The sequence below is a fragment of the Chiloscyllium plagiosum genome, unplaced genomic scaffold, assembly GCF_037043375.1.
Source record: "Chiloscyllium plagiosum isolate Xiang-an unplaced genomic scaffold, Cpla_swu_hap1 HiC_scaffold_9, whole genome shotgun sequence".
NCBI classification, from domain to species: domain Eukaryota; kingdom Metazoa; phylum Chordata; class Chondrichthyes; order Orectolobiformes; family Hemiscylliidae; genus Chiloscyllium; species Chiloscyllium plagiosum.
The window spans coordinates 58,391,023-58,412,108 of NW_028270147.1; the positions used below are offsets into that span (position 1 = coordinate 58,391,023).

The following is a 21,086-nucleotide window of genomic DNA, read 5'->3' on the forward strand; positions in this document are numbered from 1 at the left end:
ATGGCGAGCACAAGGGGACATAGCTTTAAATTGAGGGGTGATAGGTATAGGACAGATGTCAGAGGTAGTTTCTTTATTAATGGAGATGTAGGGCATAGAATGCCCTGCCTGCAAAAGTAGTAGACTCGCCAACTTTAAGGCCATTTAAATGATCATTGGATGAACATATGAATGAAAATGGAATAGTGTAGGATAGTTGGGCTTCAGATTGGTTCCACAGGTTGGCGCAACATTGAGGGTTGAAGGGCCTGTACTGCACTGTAATGTTCTATGTTCTATTAATGACGTTAATGAATTAGATCGGATTTTAGAACAATCATGTTTTTAAAAAAAATTAGACTTTTAATTCCAGATTTTATTTTTTGATTTCAAATTTCACCATCTACTGTGGATTACTACTCCAACAACAATACCATTATGCTGTCACCTCCACAGTGCTATTTTTGAAGTAATCATGGACTATATATTAGCAAAGCCATTGTTACTCTCCATCTATGTGTCCTCTGGCAATCACATGGCTGAGGTTGGATATTAATGCATAGAAGATAAATGTGAACTCACTAATATCCTGTGGTGATGGAGAAAATATAACTTATCAATATTTTCCAAATCCTGAGATGTGTACTAACAAGAACTTTCAGTGAACACAGTCAGCTTTCAAAACAATAAGACATTCAGAAAACATTGAGCAACAAACTCCCAAGCTTTCAACAAATTCAAACAATAGGCAAACAGCTGTACCAATATACCGCAAAAACAAATTGCGAATACATGAGATTTTATTTGAAATAAAAGTGGTTCAAATGCTGAGTTGTACTGCACCTAAGTTGTGCCACCACTTTACACCCTTCAGTCATTCTTAATAAATCATCTTTGGTGTTTGGGAACATAAATTATGCTTTGATAGTTTGGCTGCTTCAATAGAAAACTTTACTTCATAAGTTAAAGAATCATGCACATGAAGTTAGCATTGTATATAATTACTTTAAAGTATATATTTTAATAAGTAGATTTAGAATTTTTCCTCTCAACTTAAATTTCAAAGTAAACTAAACATTTTGTTTTACTTTTAGTGACAGGAAAGCAACCATTGTTCCTGATGCAGTGTTTGATGCCGCTGATGGAGTTCCCATCACTACTATGAACTTGAGTAAAAATTTACTTACTGGAGTGCCTTCTCGGTATGTCTCAAAAGCCTTGAGCAATGTGATTTTTTTTCTTCGTGTGAGTGTAGAGTATTAAAAGTGGTAGGTTAGCAGAGTTTAAAAAGGCTTTTTGATGCACTTAGTCTCAACTTTTGTTTTGGATATTACATTAATTTAGATTTTAAAAATACTTTTCATCTACAGAAGAGCATTTAAAATAAGCTAATTATATTTAATGGATTTAACTAAATTAATATCCTTTCTGCAGCTAGCATTACTGGTGCTCAAGTTTAGCTAAAGGTGAACAACTGGGAAAATGTATTTTGTAACAATATGCTACATTTTGGTGATGTGGAGGTGCCAGTGTTGGCCTGGGATGGACAAAGTCAGAAGTCACAATGCACTAGGTTATAGTCCAACAGGTTTATTTGAAATCTGAAAGCTTGTGTGATTTCAAATAAACCTGTTGCACTATAACCTAGTGTCATGTGACTTCTGGCAAAATTTCAGTGAATTTGAATCTCTGAATTTTCTTTCTTCAGTCTCAAATGTTTAGTTTGAGTGCTGACAATAACTTACAAAGCAGATGTTTTTACATAAGCAACAAATATTTCAGTTTTTAGAAAATATTCTTTCATGTTACTATCCAGTATTCGATTAAAGTTGTAATTTATTCTTGTGAGGTGTCTTATTAAATTGCTGCTGTAAATGTACACATGCTATTATGGAAGAAGTTGCAAAATTTTGACTGTTAAGTATGACTATACTGTGGCTTTAAGAGATGTATTTGCTTTCTAATTTGTTTTTAGTGAAAGATTGAGATAAAGGTGATGGGTAGTCTGCTCAAAGCCAGTAAACAGCTTCTGAGGCCTTGTGTCTTTTTTAAGTTGGAGCAATAGAAGTAGCCTAAACGGGGGGGTCAAGCTCCCACAAAACCAGGATATTTAGTTTTAGCTGTCAGCAGTTGCTGGGGTCTTGAAGCTGGCTATAGAACATCTTATTCCTCTCTCTGTTACAGCTAAAAGTTGGGATTTTCTTCCAGCTGCTAGAATTGCATGTAAGACAATCTATTTTAGTGAATTTCCTTTTCCCAAGGGTATGTTTATGGGATTTTACTATATTGGAACTGCTAATTTGTAGTATATATAGTTTTGTTAAGCATTTCAATAGTTAAGCCAATTTTTTCTTTGTTTTTGTTGGTATTTTAACTGAAGTGTAAAAATGAAATATGTTTTGCTTAAAGTTGAGTAGTTGAGCAATCATATTGCATCTGGAACGCAACACCTTTGACTTAACTTTTTCTTACTTTAACATGTAAAGTCCAGGCTGCCTTATTATACATTTTTATATATATATTTTCCAAAATATTTTTGAGTGGGTTTGGTCTGGTCCTTATTACAAGTAAGGAATTGGTACAGTTCCAAGTCAGGAGAAAAACCTGCACCAGGATGGAGGTTTTGATGAAAGGTCGTTGACCTGAAATGATTCTTTCTTTATAAATATCCTAGTACTCACCTAGACAGCCTTGCATGTTTTACCCTCCATGAACCTCTGCTCATTCAGCTCATTCAAAATATTCTTCAACTTGGAACCAACTAGGGATAAAGCTATTTTATGTCTAGTATTTTGCAGTGAGATTGTGTTAACCTTTATTATAAAAAGATTTAGTTAAATAGACTCAAAGCTGAAGTATCAAGCAGTGAGAAAAACATTTCTTAAAAAAATCAAAATATTTGGCAAAAATATTTATCATTTAAGAAAAGAAAAACTCAGCAAAAAAAAATACATCCATGGATTTCTAAGGATGTTAATAATAGCATTAGATAATGAATGGGCTTTTAATGTTGAAAGAGTAGTAGTAAGTTTGAAGGCTGGGTGTATTTTAGAAACCAACAAAGGGAGATTCAAAAGTTGATAAGGGAAAATTAACCAAGAATATAAAAAGAGATTGTAAGACCTTTTCAAGTATATTAAAAGGAGGGAGTAACTAAAGTAAGAAAGAGCAAACTGGATTGGAAATATTCAGCAGGTCTGACGTCATCTGTGGAAGGAGAAACAGAATTAACAGTCAGTTCCAGTTCTGAGGAAGAGTCACTGGACCCAAAACATTCATTCTGATTTCTGTCCATAGATGCTGCCAGACTTGCTGAGCTTTTCCAGCATTTTCTGTTTTTGTTTCTGATTTCCAGCATCTGTAGTTCTTTTCATTTTCCAAATAAATCCTATTTCATTTTAGACTCTAATGGTAAGTAGTAATTAAAGTAAATGTGGGTCCAGGTAGAGTCAGGAGAATTCATTGAGGAATGAATGAATGGTAGAAACACTGAGCAAATACTACAAATACTCAAAACTAGATAGTCTAGGAATTTTCAAAAATTCCTTAGATTCATTAATAAATTTGGCATCACTATTCAAAAAGAAAGGAGAGAGAAAACACACAGCCCAGTTAACCTGACATCAGTCATCAGAAAACTGCTGGATTATTAAAGAAGTCTTCAGAGAACATTTAGAAAATCACAGCATGATCAGGCAAAGTTGGTATGGTTTATGAAAGGAAAATTGTGTTTGCCAAATTTATTAGATTTTTTGTATACTTTTAAAATTTTATTTAATTAATTAAACTTTTAGAAAATGTAAACATTAGGGTAGGTGAAACTGGTAGATGTAGTAGCATACCTTAATTTTCCATAAACCATTTAATTAAGTTGCACTCAAGTTTACTTCTCAAGTTAAGTACACGAGTTGGAGGTAATATTACACTAGCATGAATAGAAGATTGGTTAACAGATACAAAGCAAATGTGGCATTTTGAAATTGACTATAAAGTATGACTAGGATCAATGCTGGGATCACTGCTGTCTACTGTCAGTGTTAATCATTTAAACCAAAAGACTGGGTAATCTGTAAGATGATGCAATGGTACAAAGCTAAATTGGCATGAGGAGCTGGGTGAGGAGAACACAGAGACTGCAAAGAGATGTAGATCAGTAAAGGAGTGGACTTTTCTGAAAAAGAGTCATATTGGACTCGAAACATTAACTGTGCTTCTCTTTCTGAAGATGTTGCCAGACATACTGAGTTTCTCCAGCATTATCAGTTTTCCTCAGATTTCCAGCATCCGCAGTACTTTGCTTTTATTAATATAAGGGAATGGGCAACAAGGTGGCAAATAGAGTGTAATGTGGGGACTATGAGGTTATTCATTTCGGTCATAAAAGCTGAGTAATTTTAAAGCATGAACTTTAAAATGTTTGCCTGTAGATTTCCTGCCCTTTCACATGCAGCCCATTCTTTTAAAATAAATACTGTAAGTAAAAATTGATTTCTGAATGATTATGCATATATTAGAGTTCTTTAAAACAATGGGCCACAGAGGAAAATCTGGTTTAATGAGCATATTTCCAGTCCCCTTTTGCTGAATGAGTCCATCCAGTCAACCCATTGAAGGAGTTATTGCTCGGTACTTAACTTACCTTAGAATGTGTAGTGCTAGAAGCTTCATGGCTTACCACAGGATTGCTGAATTAGAGTTGAAATTGGAAAATGTATATGTGGCACAGAAACAGGCTTTTCAGCCAAACAATCTGCCAGATGCTCTGGTTGCATTTTCTTTCCCCTTTTTCTCATCTAAATCTACCATTATAAGAATCTACTTTCTTCTCCCTCAAATGCTTGTCTAGTTTTCCAGTAAGTGCATTTATACCAATCAATTCAACTGTTACCTGTGGTAGCAAGTTTCACATTCATATCACTTTTTAGGTAAGGAGGTTTAGTATTTGGGTACAGATCATTGCATAAGAAATGAAAACCCTATGTATGCAGACATTGAGTGAGAACAGATCCAACTCAACGTTGATGTCCCCATTAGCAGTTGAACAGCTGCACATGAATATTAGCCACTTCAAAAAGTAAAGTAAAAGCCACACTTAGATTGGAGAAAATGAGCAAATGATGTAGCACATGAGTAAAATTCCAAGAACAAATTGCTTAAAAAATTATTTCAGTAATAGGATGGGTAAGGTTCTTCATGTATTAATGCCATTATCATTTAAGGCATGTTAAGTAATATTTATTTCACTGTTCTCCCTCCTTTCAGATTGGGCAACACTTTCAAGTTGATTCCTCAACACTCAATTTCACTTTAAATATTGAAAATATCCATGGATAACAAAGATATGAAATAGGAGCAGAAGTAGAATTCAGCCCCTTTGGCTTGTTCTGTCACTTGATAAGATCATGGCTGATCTGTTTGTGTTTCAAATTTGGCATTCCCAATTGCCTTCTATTTCTTTTGATTTCTTCACTGAACAAGAATTTATCTGCCTGTGCCTTATAAATGTTGAGTAACCCCATCTCCTCTGAGACAAAGTTCCGAAGTTGCACAACCCTCGGAGGAAACAAAATATCCCCATCTCTAACGTGCATGTGCGCCTGCGGGCGCACACACAATTTAAGTGTTCCCTAGTTGTGGACTGATCCACAAAAAGAAACATCTTTTACCTGTTCACCTTCTCGAGACCCTTCAGGATGTTATAAACTTTAATCAAGTCATCTTTTGTTTTTCTAAAATCCAGTGGAAATAACCTATCCTGATGAGATCATCTACTCATTCTAGTAATTCACTCCAGTAAACCTTTTCTGAATTGCCACTATTGCACTTGTGTCCTTCCTTAGGAGGTCAAGACTGCATGTAGCATTTGAGATGGAGTCACCATCAATCCCTTGGTTAGCTGAGTTATAACATCCTTTCTTTTGTGTCGAATACCTCTCAAAGGATACCATGTGATTAGCCTTCTTGATTATGTGCTGCACTTGTACATTAATGCATTAGAACACTCAAATCTCTTTGCACCTTGGAATTCTGCAGTTGTTCTCTATGTAAGTGAAACTCTGCTTTTTCATGTTTCTTGCCAAAGAAAACAACTTCACATATTTTCCAGTGTGACATGCAATCACTACCTTCAATTTTAATTTTAATTTTCTCAAAAATGCCGATTTTTATAAAATATTGCAACAAGTGGTTGGTTTCTATTTTAATAAAGCTCAGAATTAGGGAAACTATTTAGTTTTGGCAGCTTCAAAATAGCATTGCAAAAGAATGTTATGCTAACGACACTCTACAGCGATGGCTATGGATTTAAAATTTAGCAATGTTGGTAGGGTCAGAAAGGAAAGAAGACTCTAATTCTATTTTGTGCTATAAAAATTACATGTGACATACTAGTCAAACATGTGTTTTTGAAGAAGATACTAAGATGTCAATAATATTATTGAATGTTGGCTTGCCATACAGGATTTCAGAATTTAAGGCCACCGTCACGGATGTAAATCTTGGTTTCAACAAGCTTAGTTCTGTTTCTTTAGAACTTTGCACATTGGAGTTCCTGATTCATCTGGATCTTAGGTATGCTAAGTTCTTGCCAATTCTTTTGTGTTTTTGTTGTTATTTCATTCCTAACTTTGGAGTTAGAAGTAATCATTTTCACTAAAATGAGTTCTCTTGTTTTTTTAGACCAAAACCCCATGTGCTAATGCCACATTTTAAATTGTGTAAGATGCATATTAGAGTGATGAAGGAAGGCTTAATATCACCAAAAATGAACCTGCCTAGTATATTAAAATTTAAACATAGCTAAGAGGAATTTGAAGCTTTTCATCTTGCTTTCATCAGAACCAAGACGCAAGAAACATACTTAAGGGAGGAAAAAGAAACACCATTTTATACAGACTAGGAAAAGGGTTCTGATTTGGTTAGGCCATTATTGGTATGGCGATGCTGCAAGAACTGTTAACTGTCAGTTTGAATTGGAAGTCATAATTCTTAAATCTTAATTTACAATACAGAATGAGGCCATTCAGCCCACCTTGTATGTACTGGCTCCTGAAAGAACTATCCAGCTAGTCCCATTCTCCAGCCTAAATCTCCGAGCCCTCTAAATTCATCACTTTCAAACATATATCCAGCAATCTTTTGAAACCTCCTACAGTTTCTACCTCCATTACTCTCCCAGCCAGCGCATTTTAAACCTAACAAATCTGAGTAAAGAGGTTAGTCAGGGTGCTGTCCTAATGATGTGGTGAAGTTTGGCAGTCTCCTTGACCCTTCTTTGGTTTTGAAAAATGTGCAATGTATGTACAAATTTTTTTTGCCTGCATAAAACAGAGTCTTGAGTATTTATGTATGGAGCTTCTATTACACAAATGTATCACACTGCAGGGCCTGCTGATAATCTTAAATTTTTTCCAGTGTAACTCTTAGCATTGTTCAGATTATGTAATAATGATTTCCAATCTAATGGAAGACATACTTTCCTCAGTCAGTCTACATGGTGGAATTCTCACAGCCTACATGCCACAAGATCAGTCTTGTTCTCATAATCTTATAAGTCGGGTCCGAGCTGTCTGCTCATTGAGTTAAAGCATATTGAAACAATCCTTCATAAAGTGAATATCCAGATCAAATCATTACTCATACATTACTTTTGGCTCTGAGCGATACCCAACCTACCTCTGATTACCATGGAATGAGGAGATGTCTCATAAATTTGAATAATAGGCATCTCACACTATTTCTATGCATAAATCCATGAGTGGTTTTCTCCACGAACAGGATGCTGCCATCAAGCCTAAAAGACTTTTTGCCGATCACACAAATTAATAATGTGATCCATGAACTCCAGTGCTGGTGTGATATCAGGCATGTCAATTGAATATCCCAACAATTAGCAAACCAAATCAAATACGTCCTGTTGATCATTTGCAGCTGGTGGCAGCTGCTCACGCTCAAATAACTTATGCTTAATAGCCTCAAAAGTATATCCTCCTTTTAGATATGATTCTGCTTTTGGAAATCATTTCTAAAATGAATCTGTGCTAGTGGTTAACCAGAAACCAATTTACGGTCATCAACCAGGTCCACAGTGTGATGTGTTTGTGTGTTAGAAGTTCCATACATAAATACTCAGGACCCTGTTTCATATAATCAAAAGGAATTTATAAATATGTTGTGTCTTTTAAAAGGTCCTGGAAGCAGCCAAAATCTGTTGCACCTCCATGTTAATACTCTGATCAACAGAATCTACTTACAGAATCTGAAAATTAAGATGGGCAATTTTGCTGTTTTGCTGTATCTCCATGCCAAATATGGCCCAACCAATTGGCGTCCTCTAAAATGGACTCACTTTTATTTGATTCTTCTTGTGTCTTAAATTTCGATGAAGGCAAGATAAATAGTTCAACTTCTGATCTTTTAGTAATATTTAAGTTTTGGACCGCCAGCATTTATATATGATAGAATTCAGCTCTAATAAGTGTAATTCTAAGTGTATATTTCACACTCTGGAATTTAGTCTATCTCTACATTTTTCATCAGTCATTTTGTAAATGGAAGCTACAGCTTCCCAAAGGAATTGTATCTTGAAGAATACTCTTCAGTCATAAGTAAATGAGCAAAGGTGGATTTTGAATATGTAGTACAGACCAAAAGGAGCTTTGGTGGAGATGGAAATAAAAAGACCAAACATAAATTTTTAATCTTCATCAAATAGTTAATTATAAGACTTTTCTGCTTTGATATTAGTAATAAGAAACAAAACAGTTTTCATTTTTAAAAAAAGTTGCATGATCTTTCTCTTTGGTTCGTAGTGTTCTCAAAGTAAGTATGTACTTATTCTGCTTCTGGTATGTTTTTTGGAAATTGAGCCTTTTTATAAACCCATATTCGTGCATCTGGTCCTCTGTCGGGTTAACAGACTACAGTAAAAAAGCATTTTATTTATTTGGGTATTTATTTGAGTGGAAAATGCAGTGAAAGCTATCCTTATGCAACATTGGTTATCTCCTAGTATGTTGACTGGCAACAATGACAGAAGGCCATGGATGAGAGGGGTACAGGTACAACTAAGCAAGGGAAGTACCTTTAACAAGCAGGCGGACTGCACTCACTAATCAAATTAATTATAACACGTGAATTGGGGTGGGGGTTGGTGGGTAGCTGTCTTATGGAGCAGTTTTAGTGTCCATACCCTTAGGTTCAAGTTCCAGAGTTCTGGACTACCAGCATTTATATATGATAGAATTCACCTCTAATAAGTGTAATTCTAAGCGTACAGAGAATTATATTGTTCCAATGATGTGTAATAACATCTGTAAACAGGTTGATTAGAAAAATAAGTTAACAAATGATTAGACCACCGAACTGTCTAACAGGGTGCAGATGAGGCCCATCAGTGGAACAGTGAAGTTTCTGTCTTTAGGAATATTTTGTCTACCCAAACGTATGGAAGTTGTAGTCTAAACGAAGAGTGCAGATAAGTTAATTTGATATTGAAATATAATTTTAATAATTAAAGGTGTATTATATCAGTATATCATATAAATCCGTTCTATGATTAAGGATTTTTTAAGCTACGCATGTTTGGTTTTGAGTTTTGTGCTCTGCTTTCAAAAAGAAAATGATTGATAAGATATTGAAGACTTCCTTGAGTTAGAAGATTTGTTTCATAAAGTGAAAATCAAGCTTTTCTTATTTTTTTGAAAAAGGCAAAAAAGCAGTAAATGTCACTAATAATATCACTTATTATTTTTCTTTAGAAATAATCTTTTGACTTCCCTGCCAATGGAAATAAAACAACTACAGCATTTGCAAATTGTAATCCTTTCTTTTAACAGGTTAGTATTTTCAAATGTCACCAGCTTCACAGAATTTAAATAATTCAAGTTTCCTTCTTTGGATGATGGATATAAATATTATCTTTTCATTTCTCAGGATTGCATTTGAATTTGTTTGTCTGCATGCAGTATCTAGCATGGTTTCTATCCGCTGTGCTGAGAAAAGCAATGTAAACATTGCGTCTTATTCAGTGCAGTATTGTACATTTATGTATAAAGTCCAGCTAACAGTATTTGGTCTTTGTGCAAATGATAACATTACTTTGATGACTATTGTGCCTTAAAGATAGCAATACGTTTTGCAGTGCTTCACAGCTGTGTAATCAGACAAAAAAAATTACATTGTATCCAAGGAATTTGACATTAAGGTAGATGAACAAATGCTTGGTTGAAAACATAGGTATAAGAGGAAAACCTAAAGGAAGAAAGGGCAGCTCATAGGGATGCAAGCTCATAGCATGGTGAGTAGATAATTAAAGGCACGGCTGCCAATACTGAAGTGAAAGAAGTGAGGCACGCTTTAATGTACAAAATCAAGCTGTAGGAAATAATATTCTGACAATTTTGCACCTTCAAATTTGTAAGAGCATAACCCATTAGCTAAGGCCACACACCCAAGGCTGTACCATGTGGAGAAACGTTTCATTCTCATCCCATTTGGTTTGCTTTATCTTTCTCCTCTTTTCCTTTTCTTCCCCCCCCCCCCCCCCCAAACAATATTAGCAGAATAATAATTATTATTATCTATGCTACAATATTTTTGTCTGTTCATTTACTTGTGAAACAGGTACCTGGAGGTGATGAGTAAAAACATGCAGGGGATATTTGTGGATTGATGCAGCAAAATAACATGCCATATGATCATTTGAGAGTTTGCCTGGTTATTTGGGCATATAATCCTGTGACATTTTAGCAAAATATTACTTAAACTAATTCTGATTTGAACCTGCTTTCAAACTTCACAAAACATTTGCAATTATGAGCAATTATTTTATGCTAACAACAAGCAGTAAGTTGCTGATTTTAAAGGCCTGTATCATTTAATTACTGATGCCATTCAATCTGAAATGCTAAAACTCTGCCATTTGTAGAAATTAACAAAATTTACTTTTTTTGTCTGTTTTCAAAAGAGAATTTTAAAAATGTAAACTTTGCAAGAATCTGCACAAATTGCATGCAGTTATAATTGTTTACTTTATTTCTCCTGTTCTCATTGTTTCAGGAAATGTGGGTGAGGGCAGAGTGGATTTGTGAACCCAGTTAAGACTCATGGGATGACTATTCCACTCTGTTGGTTGCAAGTTAGCCAGGTGAAAGGATTTTGGTTAGTGTCAGTCAGGCCTCCTGGTTCAGAGGTACCACTGTACCACAAGTACCTCTCTTGTAGCTTAAACTGAGTAACTTTTAATCCAATTGATACCTGGAGCAATTGCAAATGAGCAGCTGTTGGATACCTGTGTAAATTGCCTAGATTAATGAGATTGGTTCTGTGTATCTCCTGAGACTTCATATCTTTTACACTTAATCAATGACCCATCTTCATACACTATTTTCCTTTTTCTCTCTCCTCCTCCATCTTTACTCAATTTCTTTCTTTTATGAGGCTATCACTTGATTATTTCTCTCCAATTACTGCATTATCGCCAACCTCTCCTGATCTTAGTTCTACAAGTAGCTCACCTCTGCCCTTACTTGTTCTTCCTATCCAAAATCCTAATCTGTTTATCTATTATTCTGTAATGAATTTGGCAATGCTTCTTTTGCTGGAACATTTATAAACTACAGTTCACCGAGAATGCACGGTGTGTCTCTTCAACCATTCAAGGATATGGATCCAGTCACTACTGGTCTCTCCCCTTGTTTATTGTATATCACTAAGATTTGATTTTAGGACTTACAGACATTTCTTCAAATCACTCCACATCCTCATCCTTACCGCACAATGATTTCCTTCAGCTCTGTATTCATGTATGCAGTCTCTATTAGCCCATTACTTCTTATTTTCCATTTTTGCTGTTCTCTTCTCTGTAGCTTCATTCATAATTTCCCATTCTCTAGAATCCCTTACCTCTGAATCTTCACTTGGCTAGTTCCTCTCTTCCTTCTAAAAACATTTTGAAAATACTCTTGATTTATACTTGTCCACCCTGACCCACTCTTCCTACTGGTGTGCACTCTGTATCCACTGAACTGGAAAGCTTTCTTGTAGCTCTTTTTGCTTAGCTCTATCTGCCTATTATAATTATTTAATTTTTAAAGCATTTTGCAATGTCATATAAAATGTATGGTAAGATAGCCAACTGTTTGGGGTAGGGTTAATTTCAGAAATGCATATAAACCGAATGAACTGCGGATGTTATAAATCAGAAACAAAAACAAATTGCTGGAAAAGCTCAGCAGGTCTGGCAGCATCTGTGCAGAGAAATCGAAGTTGATGTTTTGGGTTGAGTGACCCTTCCAAGGAAGCACAACTCGATCCAGAACATTAACTCTGATTTCTGCCAGACCTGCTGAGCTTTTTCAGCAATTTCTGTTTTTGTTTCAGAATTGGTGGTCTTGTTAATTGAGTAAGATTTGATCAGTTACTCAGTAAATTAAATTTAAGTGTAAATTGTTTAAACTGAGTTTGTATATCAAGTTGTTAAAACGTTTGTTGCTCTATAACATTTTGTTTCAAACACCATAGTAAAAAAATACTCAGTTAAATTTTATAGTCTTGATTTCTTGTTTAGCATATGTTTTGTGTTCTGTCTTCAGGTTTAAGGAGTTCCCTAATGCTTTATACCAAATCCCAGCACTAGAAACTATTCTTATCAGTAATAATCAGATGGGCTCAATTGATGCATTCCAATTGATGCAGCTTGACAAACTGACTACACTGGACATGCAGAATAATGATTTAATGCAGGTCCCACCAGAACTGGGGAGCTGCGTAAACCTAAGGTAAATGAGTTACATATGTATAAAAAAAACTTTAGTTAAGAGCAGAAGTAGGCTTCTTGGCTCCTCAAGCCTGTTCCACCATTCAATTATGTATATTTTGTAAAATACCTTTACTATGCGAAAAGATATTGTAGATTTAGTTATGCTGTATTGATTAAGCTAATCTTTTTTAGCACTGGTGTTTATTTTATAATGATGAAAATGGACTAACATCATAAGAAATAAGAACAGGAGTAGGCCATTCACCCTTTTAGACCTCTGAAATTCAATAAAATCATGACTAATCTGATTGGCATGTTATGGATGTACTAGTGTTGGACTGGGGTGGACAATGTCGGAAGTCTCACGACAGCAGGTTATAGTCCACCAGGTTTATTTGAAATTACAAGCTTTCAGAGTGCTGCTCCTTTGTGATGTGAAGTCAGGACATTCACCTGACAAAGGAGCAGCGCTCTGAAAGCTTGTGATTTCAAATAAACCTGGTGGACTATAACCTGGTGTCATGTGACTTCCGACTTAACCTGATTGTGATCATGATTCAGATCGGCAAAGGACATAGCTTTGAATGTATTCAAAGACCAAGCCTCCACTGCTGCCTGGAGAAGAAAATTACAAAGACTAGCAATCCTTTAGGTCATAAGTTCCTCCTGGTCTCTGTTTTAAATGAAAGACCCCTTGTTTTTAAACTATGCCCCCTTGCTTTAATTCCCCTAAAAGGGAAAGATTCTTTCAGCATTTGCTTGTTAAGCCTCAACCTTTTGTGATTCAATAAGGTAATCTATTATTTTTCTAAACTCCAAATGAGTATAGTGTGAACCTCCAGTCTTTTCTTGTAAGACAACCTGGAAAATTTACTTAATTTCTCGCCAACTGCTGCTAATACATCACTCCCCAATTAAGGTGATCAAAACTGTACACAAGACCTATGGTGCAGTCTCACGAATGCCCTTTGCAGTTCACTTCATCCTCCTTGCAACAAAAGTCAACATTCCATTTATCTTCCTAATTACTTGCTGTACCTGCATTCTAATATTGTGTACAGGGCATTCAGGACCTTCTGTAACACAACATGCAGCTTTCTCCATTTTAAATACTATTCTGTTTTGAGTATTACCTTATAACCACAGGATTTATCAAAGTGCTTTACAGCCAGTGCAGTATTTTTTGAAACATAGTCACTGTTATAAAGTAGGAAGCATTGCAGTTGATTTTATGACAGAACAAATTCCCAAAAATGACAAATGATAATCAGTTTATATGTTGATACAGAGTCAACTATCAGACAGGACAGGGAGGACAACTCCTTTGCTTTTCAAATTAAGTGCCATGGGATATTTTACAGCCATCTGTCAGAGCCTTGGTTTAAGGTCTCGTCTGAAAGATAGCACCTCTGATAGAGGGGCAGTCCCTTCATACTGCAGTGAAGCATCAACCTAGATTTTTGTGTCATATTTCTGGAGTTTAACTTGAACTCCCAATCTTCCGACAATGAGACAAGAGGGCTGCCAATTTAGGCACAGTGCACTGAATTCTTTGCTCTTTTAAAACTGTGATATACATTTTTAAAGATTCATTTCAGATACAAAGACCTGATTAGATCATAAGACACAGGAGCAGAAATTGTAGGCCATTGAGTCTGCCTTGCCATTCAGTGAGAACATGGGTGATCTGATAATCCTAACCCCACTTTCATGCCTTGACCCCATAACACTTGATTCCCTTACTAATTAAAAATCTCTCTGAGCCTTGAATCTTCTTAACGACTGAGCCTTGAAAGCCTTCTGCAGTCATGAATTACCCTCTGACAGAAAACATTCCTCCTCATCTCTGTTTTTAAATGTGTATTCCGTTATTCTGAGATTATGCCATCTGATTCTAGATTGTCCCACAAGAGGAAACAACCTTCATATCTATCCTGTCAAGTCCCTAAGAATCTTTTATAAATCTCAATCTCTCATTCTTTGAAATTCAAATGAGTAAAGGTCCAACCACTCAACCTCTCCTGTTAAGACAGTTCATTCATCCCTTGTATCAATCTAGTGAACCTTCTCTGGACTGCCTCCAATGATATTATATCTTTCTTTTGAATAAGGGGATGTAAACTATTTCATAATATTCTAACTGGTTGTTCTAGTGCTTTGTATAGTTTTAGCAAAATCTCCCTACCTTTGTATCTATTCCCTTTGAAAAAAGGTCAATATTCTATTTGCCTTCCTTATTACCCATGAACTTGGATGCTTGCTTGCTTTGTGATTCATGGATATGGATTCCCAATTCTCTCTGTTCTGTAACTTTCTGCTGTCTTTCTCTATTTAAATACTATTTGGCTTATCTTCCTGTCAAAGTGCATAACCTCACATTTTCCCACATAAATTCCATCTGCCAGGATTTCGCCCACTTGCTTAACCTAATCATATCTTTCTGCAGTCCTCTTAAGATTAGCCTTAAAATGGCTTAAAAAATACAATTGCAATTCAAGTTCCTAATGTTGATTTAACCATTTTTGTGTTTTTAATTGGTTCATCAGTTAACAGCATGCTATTACTAAATGTACCTGTATTATAATTCACCACATGATCTCATGCAACTTAATTTGCTCATTTCAGTAGCTTTTGTGATTGAAATTTATTTTAATGTATATTTATTCTTGGATGTTAGCAAGGCAGCAATTTCTGCTCTTTCATAGTTGCTCTGGAAGAGGTGCTTTCTCCTTAATTGTGATGTTAGTTAGGGAATCCTAGGATCTTAACTTAGTATTGGGGTGCCAATCAAGATGTTGTTCTCTTGGAGGTTATGATGCTCCCACAACATTGTTGCTCTTGACTTTCTCAGTGGTAAAGATCACAGAAAAGAGCTTCTGTTGAAGTAATTGTGGCCAGCTGCTGACCTGCAACTGTAGATAGTACATCCTGTAGCCATCATAGACTGGTGATGGATCTGCTGGATATTGATTTAGTGATTGGAGTATCAGTGAATCAATTGCATAAGTGAATTACAATTAATTCCATGGATTCGTGGCATGAAGAGAAATTTGCCATAAAATTTTAAAACTATAAAAAAAATTATCTGGTTATATAATTGATGGTATTTAGATATGATTTATTAAAAATCATTTACTCTATTTCAAGAAATTAAACCAGCAACATTATTTTACTGAAATTGACAAAGAAAATTATTAGATTTGGCAAAGAAAAGTAGGCGATGAGTAATTAAATTTTACCTGAAAGGGAACAAAGCCAAATAATAGAGTCATAGAGATGTACAACACTGAAACAGACCCTTCGGTCCAACTCCTCCATGCTGACCAGATATCCTGACCTTTAATATCAAAAAGTTCCTTTTATATCTTTCCCCTCTCACCTTGAACTTATGCCCTCTAGTTCAGGACTCCCCAGCTGCAGGGAAAATACCTTGTCTATTTATCCTATGCATGCCCCTCGTGATTTTGTAAACCTCTATAAGGACACCCCTCAGCCTCCAATGCTCTGGGGAAAACAGTGCTGAAAATGTGTTGCTGGAAAAGCGCAGCAGGTCAGGCAGCATCCAAAGAGCAGGAGAATCGACGTTTCGGGCATGAGAAGGGCTCATGCCCGAAACGTCGATTCTCCTGCTCCTTGGATGCTGCCTGACCTGCTGCGCTTTTCAAGCAACACATTTTCAGCTCTGATCTCCAGCATCTGCAGTCCTCATTTTCTCCTCTGGGAAAAACAGTCCCAGCTTATTTAGCCTCTCCCTATAGCTCAAATCCTCCAACCTTAGTAACATCCTTGTAAATCTTTTCTGAACCCTTTCAGGTTTCACAACTTCCTTCCAATAGGAAGGAGACCAGAATTGCAGTCAATATGCCAAAAGTGGCCTAACCAATGTCCTGTACAGCCACAACATGACCTCCCAACTCCTGTACTCAACGCTCTGACCAATAAAAGAAAGCACACCAAACACCGCCTTCACTATCCTACCTATCTGCGACTCTAGTTTCAAGGAAATATGAACCTGCATTCCAAGGTCTCTTTGTTCAGCAACACTCCCCAGGACTTTACCAATAAGTGTATAAGTCCTGCTCTAAGTTGCTTTTCCAAAATACAGCACCTCTTTATGTAAATTAAACTCCATTAGTGGGCGGCACGGTGGCACAGTGGTTAGCACTGCTGCCTCACAGCGCCTGAGACCCGGGTTCAATTCCCGCCTCAGGCGACTGACTGTGTGGAGTTTGCACGTTCTCCCCGTGTCTGCGTGGGTTTCCTCCGGGTGCTCCAGTTTCCTCCCACAGTCCAAAAGATGTGCAGGGTCAGGTGAATTGGCCATGTTAAATTGCCCGTAGTGTTAGGTAAGGGGTAAATGTAGGGGTATGGGTGGGTTTCGCTTCGGCGGGTCGGTGTGGACTTGTTGGGCCGAAGGGCCTGTTTCCACACTGTAATGTAATCTAATCTGCCACTCTTCAGCCCATTGGCCCATCTGTTCAAGATCCTGCTGTACTTTGAGGTAACCTTCTTCACTGTCCATTCTACCTCCAGTTTTGGTGTCATCTGCAAACTTGCTAACCGTCCTCTTATGCTCACATCCAAACCATTTACATAAACAAGGCAAAGCAGTGGACCCAGCACTGATCCTTGTGGCACACCACTGGTCACAGGCCTCCAGGCTGAAAAGCAATCCTTCATCACCACCCTCTGTCTTCTACCTTCAAGCCAGTTCTGTATCGAAATGGCTAGTTCTTGTATTCCATGAGATCTAACCTTGTTAACCAGCTTCCCATAAAGAAACCTTGTCAAACACCTTACTGAAGTCCGTATCGATCATGTCTACCATTCTGCCCTCATCAGTACTCTTTGTTACTTCTTCAAAAACTCAATCAAGTTCGTGTGACATGATTTCTCACGCACAATGTCATGCAGCCTATCCTTAATCAGTCCTTGCCTTTCCAAATATATGTACATCCTGTGCCTCTGGATTCCCTTTGCCCACCACCATTGTCAGGTTCACTGGTCTATAGTCTCCTGGCTTGTCCTTACCATCTTTCTTACACAGTGGCACCACGTTAGCCAGTCTTCCAGCACCTCACCTCTGACTACTGATGATACAAATATCTCAGCAAAGGGGCCAGCAATCACTTCCCTAGCTTCCCATAGAGTTCTAGGATGTACCTGATCCGATCCTGGGGATTATCCACCTTTATGCGTTTCAAGATATCCAGCGCCACCACCTTGGTAATATGGACATTTTTCAAGATGTCACCATCTATTTCTCCACATTCTGTATCTTCCATGTTCTTCTCCACAGTAAACACTGATACAAAGTACTCATTTAGTATCTTCCCCATCTCCTGTGGCTCCACATATAGGCTGCTTTACTGATCTTTGAGGGGCCCTATTCTCTTCCTAGTTTCTCTTTTGTTCTTAATGTATTCATAAAATCATCTTCGATTCTCTTTAACCCTCTTTGCCAAAGTTATCTCATATCTCCTTTTTGCCCTCCTTATTTCGCTCTTGAGTATACTCCTACAGCCGTTGTACTCTTCTATTCATTCATTCGATCTCTCCTGTCTATATCTGACTTGCACATCCTTCTTTTTCTTCACCAAAACCTCAATTTCTCAAGTAATCCAGCTTTCCTTTCACCCTAACAGGAATATACTGTTTCTGGACTCTCATCATCTCATTTCTGAAGGCTTCCCATTTTCCAGCCGTCCCTTTACCTGTTAACCTGCACAGCAATGTAAAATGAAGAGTGACCAAAAGATTGCTAAGCTTATGTTGTGTCTCCTAGCAGCTGAGTGGATATTTCAAGCAGATTTCTTTCTCACCTTCCAGTAGTTGCCTTTTATAGTTAGTATTTTTCCAAACACATCTCTTTGGAGCAGAGTTTTGTATCTTCATTCGTCCCATGAGTTCCATAGGTCGTATAACAACATATCTGTCTTTAAGCTGTATATTTTCCAGTGTTCAAATGTGCCACTTTCTTTCATGTAGAACACTCCTACTTGAAGGAAATCCATTTCGTAATCCGAGGGCAGCTATCTTGACCAGAGGAACAGCTGCAGTCCTGGAATATCTTAGAAACCGCATTCCTACATAAATCTGTGCCTGGCAGAAGGAGGATTGCTCTGCTGAAGATATTACGAGTGTTTAAAGATTTAATCAGGATAAAATATTTAGGAGGCTTTAAAAGGAAATTATGGTGTTTTCCATAATATTAAAACAGTTATGTTTCAAGATTACTTTTGCTTTTATAGATTTAAAGTTGACTTCAGTGGCTTCATTTCAGTGCAAGTAAGTATAATGTACGTGATTTATTTGCATAAACTATTGTCTAGGTATCAATTTTCATTAAGCATGAGTAGAGGATCTCCACACTTCTGCACTGCATGCCAAATTCTAAGTGCACTTTACTGCAGCACATGATTGAATCCTTTTGATGTAGCACATGAGTGATGGTTTTGTACCTCCAATGAGCAATTCATTGAACTTTTTTCTGAAGCTATCAGTTTCGGTAGAAGTACTTCTGATTTTTTTAAATACTGAACCTCTGGGTATCTTAAATCACATTATTATGTAAATTTCTGGCTGGGATTTGGCAGTTTTGAAATATGCTCTGTTCTGCTGAATGTTTGTGATTTTGAGGTTTTTATTATTCATTATTTGTTCATTATATCTTATTAAATCCATGTTGTGCCGTTCTTCCTTGACATGCAAAAAATCTTTTTTTTTAAGTAAATTTCTCAGTCAGTTATTTTCTTATAAATGCATTAGGACAGATGATTTATTTAAGACCACTTGTGACATATGCACACATTTTTCATTCAACGATCCTCTCGACTTTGTGAACTCTTTAAAATCCAGTTTTAACTTTTTTTAAAAAAAACAGGTATGGCTTAATCAGTTATGCATTTTACTTTAAACTGGCTCTATTTATGCTTACCAGTTTCCAAATAGCTAAAGGCAACATTGTGCACTTTGGGTCTGAATGCCTCAGATGATAATGTTCAATGCCTCGTCTGTGTTGAGTTGAAGTGACGTGTGCAAGAATGGAAGTTGACATGTTGTCCTACCCTAGTTTAGGAAAATCTGTTTGCTTCTGATTGCTATCCAAATTGGTGTCACGAGAACTTAGTATAGGTATGTAATTATAAGGTAAAGGTAGAACTGGAACTAGCTATCCTGACTGGCTCAGTAACTCTTGCACATAAAGGGATGTCTGTGGCCTGTATAGGAGTTAATGGGTAAAATCATACTGCCTTTAGGGATTTTATTTTAAAATTGGAACCAAAAATATGTCCCATTAGCGATGATGATGCATCACCATCCGATTAAGGTGGTTGTAGGTGTCTCTGTATATGTTTGAAATATTAAATTATTCATGATCATAACCTTCAGTTTGTCGTTATAAAGGGGACTCGTACCACAGGATAATCTGAAACTGCACCAGTAGTTCTGTGGCAGAAAAAAAAATCTGCTGGAGAGAGAGAAACATATCTTTTCTGACACTGTGGCCTGCCATTGGAATCCACCTCCAGGGATATGTTGAACTTTGCATATAGTGTGGGGCCCATCCATCCTCATAAGAATTTGGCAGTGCTCCCAAAGTAGCCAGTTAATTGACTGCTGCTGGCTTTTATCTCCCATCATCAAGTTACCTGTGGTCTTTTTTCAATCTGTTAACAACCTCCAGTAAATGAACATGTTTCCAATTGAATAATTTAGGTGCAAAGTCCATTAAGGGCAATACAAACTATCAAAGCTGAAGGAGGTGGGGGAGAGAAGGGAGCTAAATCAAAATGGAGCCGGAGGGGATGCTGCTGGCTGGTTAGCAGTTTCCATTGATTATTTGAATCTGGCAAGGTTGACCAAAGGCAGGAACTCAAATGCATTTTTAAAATCTTTTCCCACTGTCTGCTGGCTAGTTTTTTTTCTGCCCTAGTTTTTCTGGAGTGAAAAGATTGAAAGGAGTAAATTACTTTTCTAGTGTTGTAATGTAGGTTTACAAAGAGATTAACTTGCAGGGAAGTCTGAGTAAAGAAAAATAATCTTTTTAAAATTTGATATAAATTATTCCATTGTACACATTAAACGGATAGCTGCTGTTTTCAATGTGAAACTTGATGCTGGCCTATGAAAGCTATTTAACTTTAGCCTTGAAAATTCAATCCCCAATCCTGATTTAGTAAATCAAAGATATATATGGTATCAAGAATGTGTTGCTGGAAAAGCACAGCAGGTCAAGCAGCATCCAAGGAGCAGGAGAATCGACTTTTTGGGCATAAACCCTTCATCAGCAACACACTCTCGACTCTGATCTCCAGCATCTGCAGTTCTCACTTTCTCCATATAT

At 36.8% G+C, this 21,086-nt stretch overlaps 1 protein-coding gene across 2 annotated transcripts in view; it reads left to right on the plus strand.

Moving 5' to 3' along the window:
* The window catches only part of lrrc40 (leucine rich repeat containing 40), a 66,480-nt gene extending 47,046 nt beyond the window's left edge, over nucleotides 1-19,434 (plus strand). For both annotated transcript variants that reach the window (XM_087990662.1, XM_087990661.1), the window contains exons 11-15: nucleotides 1,074-1,181; nucleotides 6,439-6,549; nucleotides 9,738-9,815; nucleotides 12,573-12,758; nucleotides 18,728-19,434. In XM_087990662.1, the coding sequence (XP_087846788.1) occupies nucleotides 1,074-1,181; nucleotides 6,439-6,549; nucleotides 9,738-9,815; nucleotides 12,573-12,758; nucleotides 18,728-18,833 (589 nt within the window). In that variant the 3' untranslated portion in view covers nucleotides 18,834-19,434. The remainder of the gene's footprint in view (nucleotides 1-1,073; nucleotides 1,182-6,438; nucleotides 6,550-9,737; nucleotides 9,816-12,572; nucleotides 12,759-18,727) is intronic.
* The last annotated feature ends 1,652 nt before the right edge of the window (nucleotides 19,435-21,086 follow it).